The 12346-nt window shown below is 42.9% G+C and overlaps 1 protein-coding gene across 1 annotated transcript in view; it reads right to left on the minus strand.

Moving 5' to 3' along the window:
- The window catches only part of USH1C (USH1 protein network component harmonin), a 104333-nt gene that overhangs the window by 54562 nt on the left and 37425 nt on the right, over positions 1–12346 (minus strand). The window contains exons 9-13 of the mRNA XM_084828496.1: positions 11288–11372; positions 7773–7832; positions 6628–6684; positions 5117–5259; positions 3330–3395 (exon numbers count right to left, since the gene is read on the minus strand). Coding sequence (XP_084684622.1) covers positions 3330–3395; positions 5117–5259; positions 6628–6684; positions 7773–7832; positions 11288–11372 — 411 coding nt within the window. The remainder of the gene's footprint in view (positions 1–3329; positions 3396–5116; positions 5260–6627; positions 6685–7772; positions 7833–11287; positions 11373–12346) is intronic.

Consider the following 12346-nt stretch of genomic DNA (forward strand, 5'->3'; position numbering starts at 1 on the left):
GACCCTGATGCTGGGAACGATTGAAGGCAAAAGGAGAAGGGGACGGCAGAGGATGAGATGGCTAGATAGCATCACCGATGCAATGAATATGAACTTGACCACGCTCCGGGAGAGAGCGGAGGACAGGAAGGCCTGGCGTGCTATGGTCCATGGTGTCACAAAGAGTTGGACACAACTTAACGCCTGAACAACAACAAGCTTTTTATTAGACCTTACAGACTTTTTATATTCCCCCCCCCCCCTAAATTTATGGTTAACCACTTGGAGTCTTAGAGATGGACAGCCTAGGCACTCAGAGAAATCAATAACTACTTATGGACATTGGGATGATTCTGAAATTTGAAATGAATAAATTTGAAATTGAAAGTCAAATTGCAAGTTCAGCAGTAGCACATGGTACAGCCTTTGCTGTACTGCAGGAGTAGGGAACGGGAACCTTTTTCAGCCCAAGACCCACTCATGGCTAACCTTCCAGAGGCCATATGCCAGCAGTGGGTGCAGCCAAACAAAAGTGGGTGGGGTCACTCTGTCTCTCACTCACACAGCCCACACATTTCCACACATAAATATACACCCATCCATTGATGCACATACACATGCATTAATACACATCCACACATAACATGCACATCCATTCTCATACACACCCATTCGTTCAGTCACTCACACATTCAGAGCCTCACCCTCAGCAATTAGGTTTGACAAAAACCTCATACTGGGAGATGGGAGACTTTTTTCAAGCCTAATTGCTGTGTGAAGGGATCACAGCATACAGACAGGTGAAGGTTAACCCTTCCCTCCTTGCCCTCCACGCACCCAAATTACACCCTTTCATCAATTAAGGTTTTTAAAAATTGACCATTAATTGACCGTTGACCGTTGGTGCTGATGGTTTTTAAAACCATCAGCACCAACGGAAGCTTTTAAAAAAGCCCAGTTGCTGCATGTGGGGTATTGCTAGGAGGGGCTGCATAGACTGGATAGGGAGGTACCCCTCGGGTACTGTACCACTTCATAATGCAGAAAGAGAGAATGTGTGATGATGTTCTCCTTAGCCAAAATGTCCTGGCAAATCAGGGAAAGTGTTTCCTGACATTGAAGACCTAGGCCTCCACAGAAGATCGTTCTGGCTGCAAATGTTCTTTGCACATGTATACACACACACACACAGCTGATAACATTAGCAAGGAGCTACAGTCATGAATGTGCAGAGATGGCTTGAAGAACATAGTCCATGAGGAAGCAGGGGACAGGATACATGAGAGAGCACCTTCTCCCTTACTGACCTGCCTGGTCACTGAGGTCATCAAGTGGCATGCTCCTGGTGGTTCCACATGGGCCTATGGCCTGATTACAGTCCACTTGCAAAAGAGCCTTCAGTGTGGTTGCCCCCTTTCTGTGGAACTCCCTGCCTCTGGAGGTCAGGCAGGAGCCAACACAGTGTTGCTTCCAGCACCTCCTGAAAACAGTTCTGTTCCAGGAAGCATTCCTTGACTGACCAACCACAATTTTTACTGATACTTTGTTTTTAAAAATAACATTGTTTCAATACAGAGTTTTATTTCTTTTATCTTTGTATCATTTTATCTTTATTGTTCACCGCTCTGTTTAGATGTGGAGCGGTATATAAATGCTGTGAATAAATAAACAAACACACGAAAAAGGATGTAGATGTGGCTCAAGATGCTGCTTAAGAACTAAACATAATTTTAGTCACAGGACATGTTGCTGAACTCACTGATTATGATTCATACACTGTTTTTATTATAGTGGTTTGCTGTCATCACTGGATCAGTTTGCTTGGATGTCCTCAGTGTTGTAGTAAAGTATAAGGAGTGGCTTGCATCTCAGTGCCAAGTAAAAATATGGCTTTTACCAAAGCCTTTGAGGGCTAAATGCACACAGTTTTAACTGTTTTAGATTTTAATTGGTATTAGATTGTTTAATGATTTAACAAGTTTTTAGCTGTTGAAGGGAGCAAGCCCATGGCCGCTAGTCAGCGGCTAGACAGCCATAGGATATGTGGGTTTCCAGTAATGGACCTCGGGGCCCATGCTCAGAGGTTGATTCCTGGAGAACTGACCTCCCCACACTTCCGCACTGCCTCGCAGGCAGCATGGAACAGCCTCGCCCTCCAAGCTCGGAAGGGGAGTGCAGAGTGGCCAAAACAGGGCGTTCCGGGGCAGGGAGGGCGGAAATGCCGATACGACACATCTTATGTGTCATCTGGCATCCTCCTCCCCCACTCTGTCTTCCCACAGCTAGACAGCCAAAATCGGCTGCCTAGCCACAAATGCAGGGCAGGAGAAGCACAGAAGGAACAATCCCCTCTATGCTTCTCCTGCCCTGCATTGGATAGGAGGTCACTTCCGAGTTTGGAGGCGGCCGCCTATCCCCATAGGATTGCGCCCTAAATTATTTGTTGTTTTATACTGTTTAAATTGATTTTATCTGTATGCCGCCCTGAGATCTTAATGATATAGGGCAGGATACAAATATTTTAAATAAATAAATAAAATAATTAAAGAATCTCTGTATAGTGGCTTAGCTGAAAATAGCATAAACGTTGAGGCAAGTGAAGGCGAACTTAAGCAAGTGAGAAAGCAAGAACTCTCAAACTCAGTTAGCTCTAGCTGTGTTGATTTAAGATCTTTAGGCTTTCAAGGACTCCCTGGTCAAATGAACCCAGGAGAGGCTGCCTATTCCATCATCAAAGCCTTGCCCTGAACTGACCGGAAAAAGTTCAGGAGTTGCTTCCACCCAAGGAAGGGAAGACTGGCCATCCCCCTCTGCTGAAGGTGTCAAGTTGGGTTGCAGTGAGCCATCCTTGTTTGGTAATTATAATCCTGTCATGGTTGAGGTCTTGTGGGCATGAGCTGCACTGCATGGTAGTCTAGCAGGCAAAGGCGCTGTAGTGTAGCTTTGTGGGCCAATGTGTTATACTTGTAATCAATGAAACTGAGTTGTAGCTTTTCCCTTTTGTGGTTGTTCCCGAGTACATAGTCTGTTTAACCCTGATAAACCCTTATACTGACCAGCATTGGTGCTTTCAATATACTTGTCATTTTTACACTGGGGGGCGGGGGCGAGGGTGGTTTACATTCAAACATGTGATTCCCACCTGCAATTTGAAGCATTACAGTATTTTTTCAATCATTCCACCCCACTCCACCCTGGGACGGTACCAGGTAATGCATTTGAATTGTCCTGGTTTCTTTGTGTCTATCCAAAAGTCATAACATCCTTTTAAAAAGCAATCCTAGACATGTGGAGAACAGATTGCAGTGGGGCGGGGGAGAGAGGAAGCTTGTATGAGAGGTTGACTTAACTGTTCAATTTCTTTACGGTATCTTTCTTCCTCCTCAGCAGCCTTCTGTGCAATTTCCATTTTTCGCCTACCAAAAAAAAAAGCAACACGTTGGATATGCTGAATATAACTATACTGAATACTAATTTTAATAATTAATACAAAGTACAATGGGTTGGATCTAGGGTTTCCTCCTGCCAGTGGAAGCATTTCCTAAGCTAAGTTCTGCTCAAGATGCTCCAGCTGGCAGAAAGGGAGGGAAGCCAATCTTTGTCAATTCCCCCTCCTCTGCAGCCTCCAGAGCCTCCTACACTGTTCCAGAGGGTCCCACCCCAACTTTCCGCAGCTGCTTTTCAGGACGCACAGGGGACTGGGGGGTGGGGCTGGCAAAGATGGCCTTTTCCACCATTCTGCCAGTGGAAATGCTCCACTGGATCAGAGGCCTTTCTCAAATGGAACAAGCCTTTCTGTGTGCAGGAGGCGGTCTCTTGATCCAAGCCAATATACTGTTGACAAAAACTGCACAGCATGTGACCCAAGAAGCCAATGGGGCTCGCCAGCCATACACAGTGGTCCTGACTACAGGAGTTTCCTAAACTTCCTCTTTTGCAGCCTGCCTAAAACTGGAACAAAGGAGAGTTCTTAACCATCCCCAAAGCCCCAACTTGTGGCTGACAGGCTGTGTTCAGCTTGATGGGTCACTGGTTCTGCAAGCCCATTCTATGCCAGGGGCATTGCTAGGCCTGTGGCCATGGGCTCTGGTCTCAAACCTATTTTCCAGGGCTCTAGGTCTATTCCCAGACCATTTCTCTATTCCCCAGGGTTTTTTTTTCTCAGCTTAACTGCCATCCAGGGGGATTTTCAAGGGAGATCACACCTGGTGAGGGAAAAGTTAACCCTCCCCTCCCCAAATGCTGCAATCCACACACCCCAGCATGGCAATTAGCGTAGGAAAAACCCTCTGTGGTGCCAGTGGAAGTTTTTTTTTTCCTAAGGTTAATTTTCATGTTGGTGGGAGGGCTTTCAGGGGGACCACAGTTGGGGAGAGAAGTGTTAACTCATCCCTCCCTGTGCACTGTGATCCCCCAAATCTCCCTTCCTCGAGGCAATTAAGCTTAGATTAAAAACACCAACGGAAGGGTCTATTTTCAGCTTAACTGAATGGGGTGGGGAAAACTTTCCTCCAGGAGGGAAAGAGAGAAAGAATGGGGAAGAGAGAGATGGGTGGGGAAGGAAGAGAGAAAGAAAGTGTTTTTTGCCCTCCTAAAAGGTTAAACTATCAGGACAGGAGGTCCTTCTCCAGCTTGCCCAAACATGTGCTAGATTGTGGTCTTGTGTACGTATGTGGAATGGCTCCTCCTGACCTTTGTGTGTACCCCTGCCCTGGACTGTGGCACACAGAGGTGGTACATAAAGGTGGGGGGGCTTCCCAGCCTGCCCTGCTTGTGTCTTCTACAGCGTATGTCAACGTGTATGTGTTGGGGTTTGGAGAAAAAGTCAGAAGTTCCCATCACATGGAGAGACAACCTCAGAAACTGAAGAACAGAGAAAGGGAGGGAGAGAGGGAGGGTGAGGGAGAGATCCATCCACCTCCTCCCTGCCTCTTTCTCTTTCCAGCCTCCTTCCATCTCCTCCATCCTTCCCTCTTATCCCCTTTTTAAAATCAGGTTTCCTATCTGACCAAGAAATCTAACATATTACCCACAAACCACAACAATTTTCATCAGTCACGATTAGAGTCACTGCAGCGCCCTGAAATCTCCAGACAAAAACAATTTTTATTACACCCTGTCTGTCCCAAGTTCTTACAGTTTCTCTTTTTCTTGCTGTTCTTTCAGGATTTTATTGGTTTCCAGCGCAAGCCGCTTCTGACGCATTAACTCTTGGCGCTCCATCTCACGACTATACTCCTCCCTCTGCCTTTCCTCTTCAGTCATAAACAGCTCTCTTCCCTAAATATTATTTAAAATCTCTGTTAAGTTATGCTAGCGAATGTTCATAGCAAACATCTCTCTCTTTGTGAAGTAACACATTCAGAAATTCTCTTCCCAAACAATGAGAATGATTACTGTCTCTGCCAGATGTACAAACAGACTGCTCTTCTTGTTTATGTTTATTTATTGATTGGTAAGAAACTTTGTAAATTATAAATACAAATGTTTCTTAAACCCCCCAACTGTAACAAGTATATAACATGTTTTAATTTAAAAATACTGACACAGATTGTTGCAAAAATTGCATTTTTCAATTCTCTAGGTTCTGTATTTTGTATGTCAGTAGCAGAAATTTGCATTTGAGAACCCTGAAATCCTTACTATTGGTATAAAGTCCAAGATTTTGCACTTGTCTGATATAAGTCTGTTTTAGATGCATGGAATGTGATACCTTTTAAATTTGCATGCCTTTTCTCTTTAGCACTATTCTTGATACCATCATTACCTTCAAGGTATATACAGTATTTCAATACTGGCATCCTCTGCTCAGTGTTCTTACAATGGCATATCTTCACACTGAATGGTGTGAACACAGCACCAGAGGTGTTATGCCTAGCTGTTGATACAAGCATTCCGTGTAGGAGTGAGCAGTGTTCCAAGACAAATGGGAATGTATTTTAGGACTTAGCATGTTTACACTGTTGTCTTGTTTTTTTCCTTTATTCATTTGAAACAATAGATTTAAAATTGTAGCTGAAAATCCCTCCAGGTACAATGCAAATGGAATGTTTGATCGAGAGCTTTGATATGTAGAAACATAATTAATGTTAGTGTAATTAATTAAATTATATTTTTATTTGCAGTGCTGTATGCACTTGTAGGGCCATGATACACATGATACACAGCTTTCCCCAACCTGGTGCCCTCCAGATATTTTGTACTTTATCTGCCATCATCCCTCATCATTGGCCATGCTGTGTAATAGTAAGTGCCAACTATGGGGTAAATGGCTTGCTGTAGCCATCCTGAAAGGATGGTGGGCTCTCCCCAAACATGAACAAAATGAACAAAGTAACATGTACAACAAGGTATAACCATCTCACAGTGAACTTCTGATGTCTATTAAAGATAATATTCAGAAGTTCGTAAGTTACTTAAGCTACTTAAGCCCAAGTCAATTTATTTGAATCAGGATTTTAAAAATATGACTGGATCTGAACTGAGTGCAGATCTCCCATCCCCATTTCCAGTTTTTAGTGACTTCAGAGGGTCCTGCCTGTGCCTGTGCTTTGAGGATAAGTGTATATTTCAGTTCTTATTGCTGTGTACAATGGCTTTCTAGATTTTCACAGGGCCTTTGCCGATTGCTCTGACATTAATACTTACGGCTCCTGTTACCACAGTGATAGTCAGAGTTTGACTGCTTTTCAACACCTTCACAGCCTAAAAAAAGGAGGGGAGGCCAGTGATGGAGATGAAAGAAGAATGATCTTTATGTCTAGATCGTTTAAATATGCATAGCTGCTATGGTGCACACAATGTAGCTACAGTGGCATCCTAGCCTTGGCGAGCTAAGAGCTTGTACTAGACAATAGGCAGGAGGATTGCACCAATGCAGATGGCTCTGCAGTGACATAAGAGCTGCCTCCAGTCCCACTACCACCATTTCCACTCTCACTGGTAAGCTGCAGAACTGCCTACAGAAATAGAGCTATTGCCAGCACAGCACTGTTAACTTATGCTGCTACACCAATATGGCAACCTAGATCAATCACATCATGATGCCAGCACAGTGACCTAGGCTCTGATGATACAATAATGCAAATTAATTCGCACCCCTTTGTAAACATTTATTTTCTGGTCTGCCATGTCACAAGATTGGGCAATTAGCGCAAGGACATAAAAGTAAACGTAGTGAATGCCATAAAGTTGTGATGGGTGCCTTGTTTTGGATGTGAATGGGATGATCAAATATCTTTGTGAATTATCAGACAGTTTAATTCATTTTGAACATCCCACCTTCAGAGCCTAATCTTACACTGAATCCCTCAGTCTAAGGTGGATCTATGATGAGCCTGCTTTATAATTATAATTACAGAAAATATGCGAAACATACAAGTTATACAATTCATATAATAAAATATACCCAAAGAAGATTAAGAATCTTCTTAATGAAAAAAGCCCAAAAATGATCCTAGGCACTTATTAAATCTCATTAGACATTAATTAAAATGATCTGTAATAGAGAAAACAACTGTCTGTACTACATCTAGGATTGCTCTGCCCAACAAAACTACAATAAGCCTTATTTTCAAATACCATTCTGAAATAGAAGGAACATTAATTATTTTCTAACAATTTGCAATGTAAACCTTTGCTGCAGGTAAGACATTCTTTATCAGTTCCAAATCAGTCAAAGAAATGTAGTTGAATCTTAAATTATTTCCCAAAGTTGTGAAATGGGTTGACTGAAGTTACATATTATTCATTTACATATTATTTAAACAGGACAGCTGGGCTCTTTTCATTACCTCTTTGTGATCCACATTAGAAAAGTCCATTCCATTTACTTCAACAATCTGATCACCAACCTAAAAGCAAGCAAACCAAATATTTGAAGTTGTAGTACACTTCTCACATAGGCTACAGTTCTTAAACCACTTGCTTTAGAATACTTAATGAGATTAGACCAGTTCAGAGTGACTAATCATAGGATGAAGGTATACATTATTAGAGTGAAGCCATAAGCTATGCCGTGCAGGGCCACCCAAGACGGACAGGTCATGGCAGAGAGTTCTGACAAAATGTGGTCCACTGGAGAAGGAAATGGCAACCCACTCCAGTATTCTTGCCAAGAAAACCCCATGGAACGTATCACAAGGCTAAAAGAGATGAGGCCGGAAGATGAGCCCCTCAGGTCGGAAGGTGTCCAATATGCTACTGGGGAAGAGCAGAGGGTATTTCCAAGTAGCGCCAGAAAGAGTGAAGCGGCTGGGCCAAAGCCGAAAGGACACTCAGCTGTGGATGTGTCTGGCGGTGAAAAGAAAATCCAATGCTGTAAAGAACAATATTGTTTAGGAACCTGGAATGTCAGTTCAATGAATCAAGGTAAGCTGGAGGTGGTCAAACATGAGATGGCAAGATTGAACATCGACATCTTGGGAATCAGCGAACTAAAATGGAGAGGCATGGGCGAATTTAATTCAGGTGACCATCATATCTACTATTGTGGGCAAGAATCCCTTAGAAGAAATGGAGTAGCACTCATAGTCAACAAAAGGGTGGGAAAAGCAGTACTGGGGTACAATCTTAAAAATGATAGAATGATCTCAGTACGAATCCAAGGCAAACCATTCAACATCACAGTAATTCAAGTCTATGCCCCAACCACTGAGGCCGAAGAAGCTGAGGTTGATCGGTTCTATGAAGACCTACAACACCTTCTAGAACTAACACCCAAAAAAGATGTCCTCTTCATCATAGGGGATTGGAATGCTAAAGTAGGAAGTCAAGAAATCACCGGGATAACAGGCAGGCATGGCCTTGGTGTACAAAATGAAGCAGGACAAAAGCTAATAGAGTTTTGCCAAGAGAACATGCTGATCATAGCAAACACTCTTTTCCAACAGCACAAGAGGCGACTCTACACATGGACGTCACCAGATGGTCAATATCGAAATCAGATTAATTATGTCCTTTGCAGCCAAAGATGGAGAAGCTCCATACAGTCAGTAAAAACAAGACCTGGAGCTGACTGTGGCTCAGATCATGAGCTGCTTCTTGCAAAATTTCAGCTTAAATTGAAGAACGTCGGGAAAACCACTAAACCGTTCAGGTATGACCTAAATCATATCCCTGATGAATATACAGTGGAGGTGAGGAATAGATTTCAGGGATTAGACCTGATAGACAGAGTGCCTGAGGAACTATGGACGGAGGTCCGTCACATTGTTCAGGAGGCAGCAACGAAATCCATCCCAAAGAAAAAGAAATGCAAGAAAGCCAAGTGGCTGTCTGATGAGGCTTTACAAGTAGCTCACGAAAGAAGGGAAGCGAAAAGCAAGGGAGAAAGGGGAAGATATACCCAACTGAATGCAGAGTTCCAGAGAATAGCAAGGAGAGACAAGAAGGCCTTCTTAAATGAACAATGCAAAGAAATCGAGGAAAACAACAGAATGGGAAAGACTAGAGATCTCTTCAAGAAAATTGGAGATCTCAAGGGAACGTTTGGTGCAAAGACGGGCATGATAAAGGACAAAGAAGGCAGGGACCTCACAGAAGCAGATGAGATTAAGAAGAGGTGGCAAGAATACACAGAAGAACTATACAGGAAAGATTTGAATGTCCCTGATAGCCATGATAGTGCGGTCACTGAACTTGAGCCGGACATCCTAGAGAGTGAAGTCAAGTGGGCCTTAGGAAGCATTAGTAACAACAAAGCTAGCGGAGATGACAGGATTCCAGCCGAGCTATTTAAAATCCTAAAAGATGATGCTGTTAAAGTGCTGCATTCAATATGCCAACAAATCTGGAACACTCAACAGTGGCCACAAGACTGGAAAAGGTCAGTTTACATTCCAATTCCAAAGAAGGGCAATGCCAAAGAGTGTTCAAACTACCGCACAATTGCGCTCATTTCACATGCCAGCAAGGTGATGCTCAAAATCCTACAAGCTAGGCTTCAGCAGTATGCGAACCGAGAACTACCGGAAGTACAAGCTGGGTTTAGAAGAGGCAGAGGAACTAGAGATCAAATCGCCAACATTCGCTGCATCATGGAAAAAGCAAGAGAATTCCAGAAAAACGTCTATTTCTGCTTCATTGACTACGCTAAAGCCTTTGATTGTGTGGATCACAACAAACTGTGGCAAATTCTTAAAGTGATGGGAGTACCAGACCACCTTACCTGTCTCCTGAGAAACCTGTACGAGGGTCAAGAAGCAACAGTAAGAACCAGAGATGGAACAACCGATTGGTTCAAAATTGGGAAAGGAGTACGACAAGGCTGCATATTGTCACCCTGCTTATTTAACTTATATGCAGAGTACATCATGAGAAATGCCGGGTTGGATGAATCAGAGATCGGAATTAAGATTGCCGGGAGAATTATCAACAACCTCCGATATGCAGACGATACCACCCTAATGGCAGAAAGCGAAGAGGATCTCAAGAGCCTCTTGTTGAGGGTGAAAGAGGAGAGTACAAAAGCTGGTTTGAAACTCAACATTAAAAAAACTCAGATCATGGCATCTGGCCCTATCACTTCCTGGCATATAGAAGGGGAAGAAATGGAAGCAGTGACAGATTTTACTTTCTTGGGCTCCAAGATCACCGCAGATGGTGACTGTAGCCATGAAATTAAAAGACGCTTGCTCCTTGGGAGGAAAGCTATGGCAAACCTAGACAGCATAGTAAGAAGCAGAGACATCACCTTGCCGACAAAGGTCCGTCTAATCAAAGCTATGGTTTTCCCAGTAGTAATGTATGGCTGTGAGAGCTGGACTATAAGGAAGGCTGAGCGCCGAAGAATTGATGCTTTCGAACTGTGGTGCTGGAGAAGACTCTCACGAGTCCCCTGGACTGCAAGGAGGTCAAATCAGTCCATCCTAAAGGAAATCAACCCTGACTGCTCATTGGAAGGACAGATACTGAAGCTGAAGCTCCAGTATTTTGGCCACCTAATGCGAAGAGAAAACTCCCTGGAAAAGACCCTGATGCTGGGAAAGACTGAAGGCAAAAGGAGAAGGGGACGGCAGAGGATGAGATGGCTAGATAGCATCACGGATGCAATGAATATGAACTTGAGCACGCTCCGGGAGAGAGCGCAGGACAGGAAGGCCTGGCATGCTATGGTCCATGGGGTCACGAAGAGTCGGACACGACTGAACGACTGAACAACAACAACAACCTTTTTTTATTTATTCTGCTTTGACTTGTGGAAGACATCACTGATTTTGCTTCCTCTATCGTTAGAGGATGGGTATTAGAAGTGATTTCAAATAAAAACTACCACGTAACCAGATGGATTCATGCATATTATACTCACCTCTAACCCTACTTCTGCAGACAGAGAATGTGGTTTAACATTGCTTATGAAAATGCCTGGCTTTTGTGTGGGACCACTAGAAATACTGGAATAAACAATGAAAAGAAATATCACACAATATTATAATTCAAGTAAATAATCCTTTTAGCCATCTTAGCACTTCTTTGGCGTATAGTTTCTCCCCCTCCATTACTTTCAGATTGATGAGAATACATTAGATCAGCTGCATAGCTGATGTACCTTATGTAATTACTCCTCTTGTACCATCCCACTGCTGCTCACATTCTATTGCAGTCAACACTGTTGACCCATTAGACATGTCACATTGTGTGACATATGCCAGTGTGCCAAAGAAGAACCATATGACTGAAAGCCAAGGCCTGGTTCTTTATCTGTTGATAGAAGGAGATGGGCTCACTCAAGAGAGTGGAACTGCCTTGGTACATATGAGAAGAGGATGTAGTTCATACAGTTTGTGGTAAAGTGACCATGCTAATACTCACTTTTCAATAATGAATGCCTGTTTGCACAATGATTCAGTATAAGGAATCCATATTTCAGTGCAACTACACATGGCTCAGAAGCCAAAGAGTTGAGATGTTGAGCCATAAGGGACAAGGGTTATCTGCGGTTTATCTCTGGTTGTCAGCACAATAATTTGTAATAAAATTTTAATACTATGCTCCTGCCAAAGTTAATCGTTTTTAACCCTATTGATCAAAGTGGGAAAGTAGAACACATACTTAATTTTCTAACACTGAAGTCAATGGGGCTTAAAAGTTCTCCTTTTCCATTTTTTCCTATGCTGAACTTCTTCACACTTTGATCCAATTCCAGCCACGTACAGTTGCCTGTATTTTTTCTGATTAACACATACACACAAAATAACATACACCCACACGTGCTCCTTTTATAAATCGCATTTTATGTGATCTTGATTTATTATCACGTATGTTCTTTTTGTTGCCTTTATTTTGTTAAGTTTATTTTGAAATAAAATAAAACTCCATAGAAAAAAGTTCTTCATTTCACTTGAATCATACCCATTATATCTTCCTG

The sequence above is a fragment of the Heloderma suspectum genome, chromosome 1, assembly GCF_057233095.1.
Source record: "Heloderma suspectum isolate Gila_16-S chromosome 1, 16-S_ref, whole genome shotgun sequence".
NCBI classification, from domain to species: domain Eukaryota; kingdom Metazoa; phylum Chordata; class Lepidosauria; order Squamata; family Helodermatidae; genus Heloderma; species Heloderma suspectum.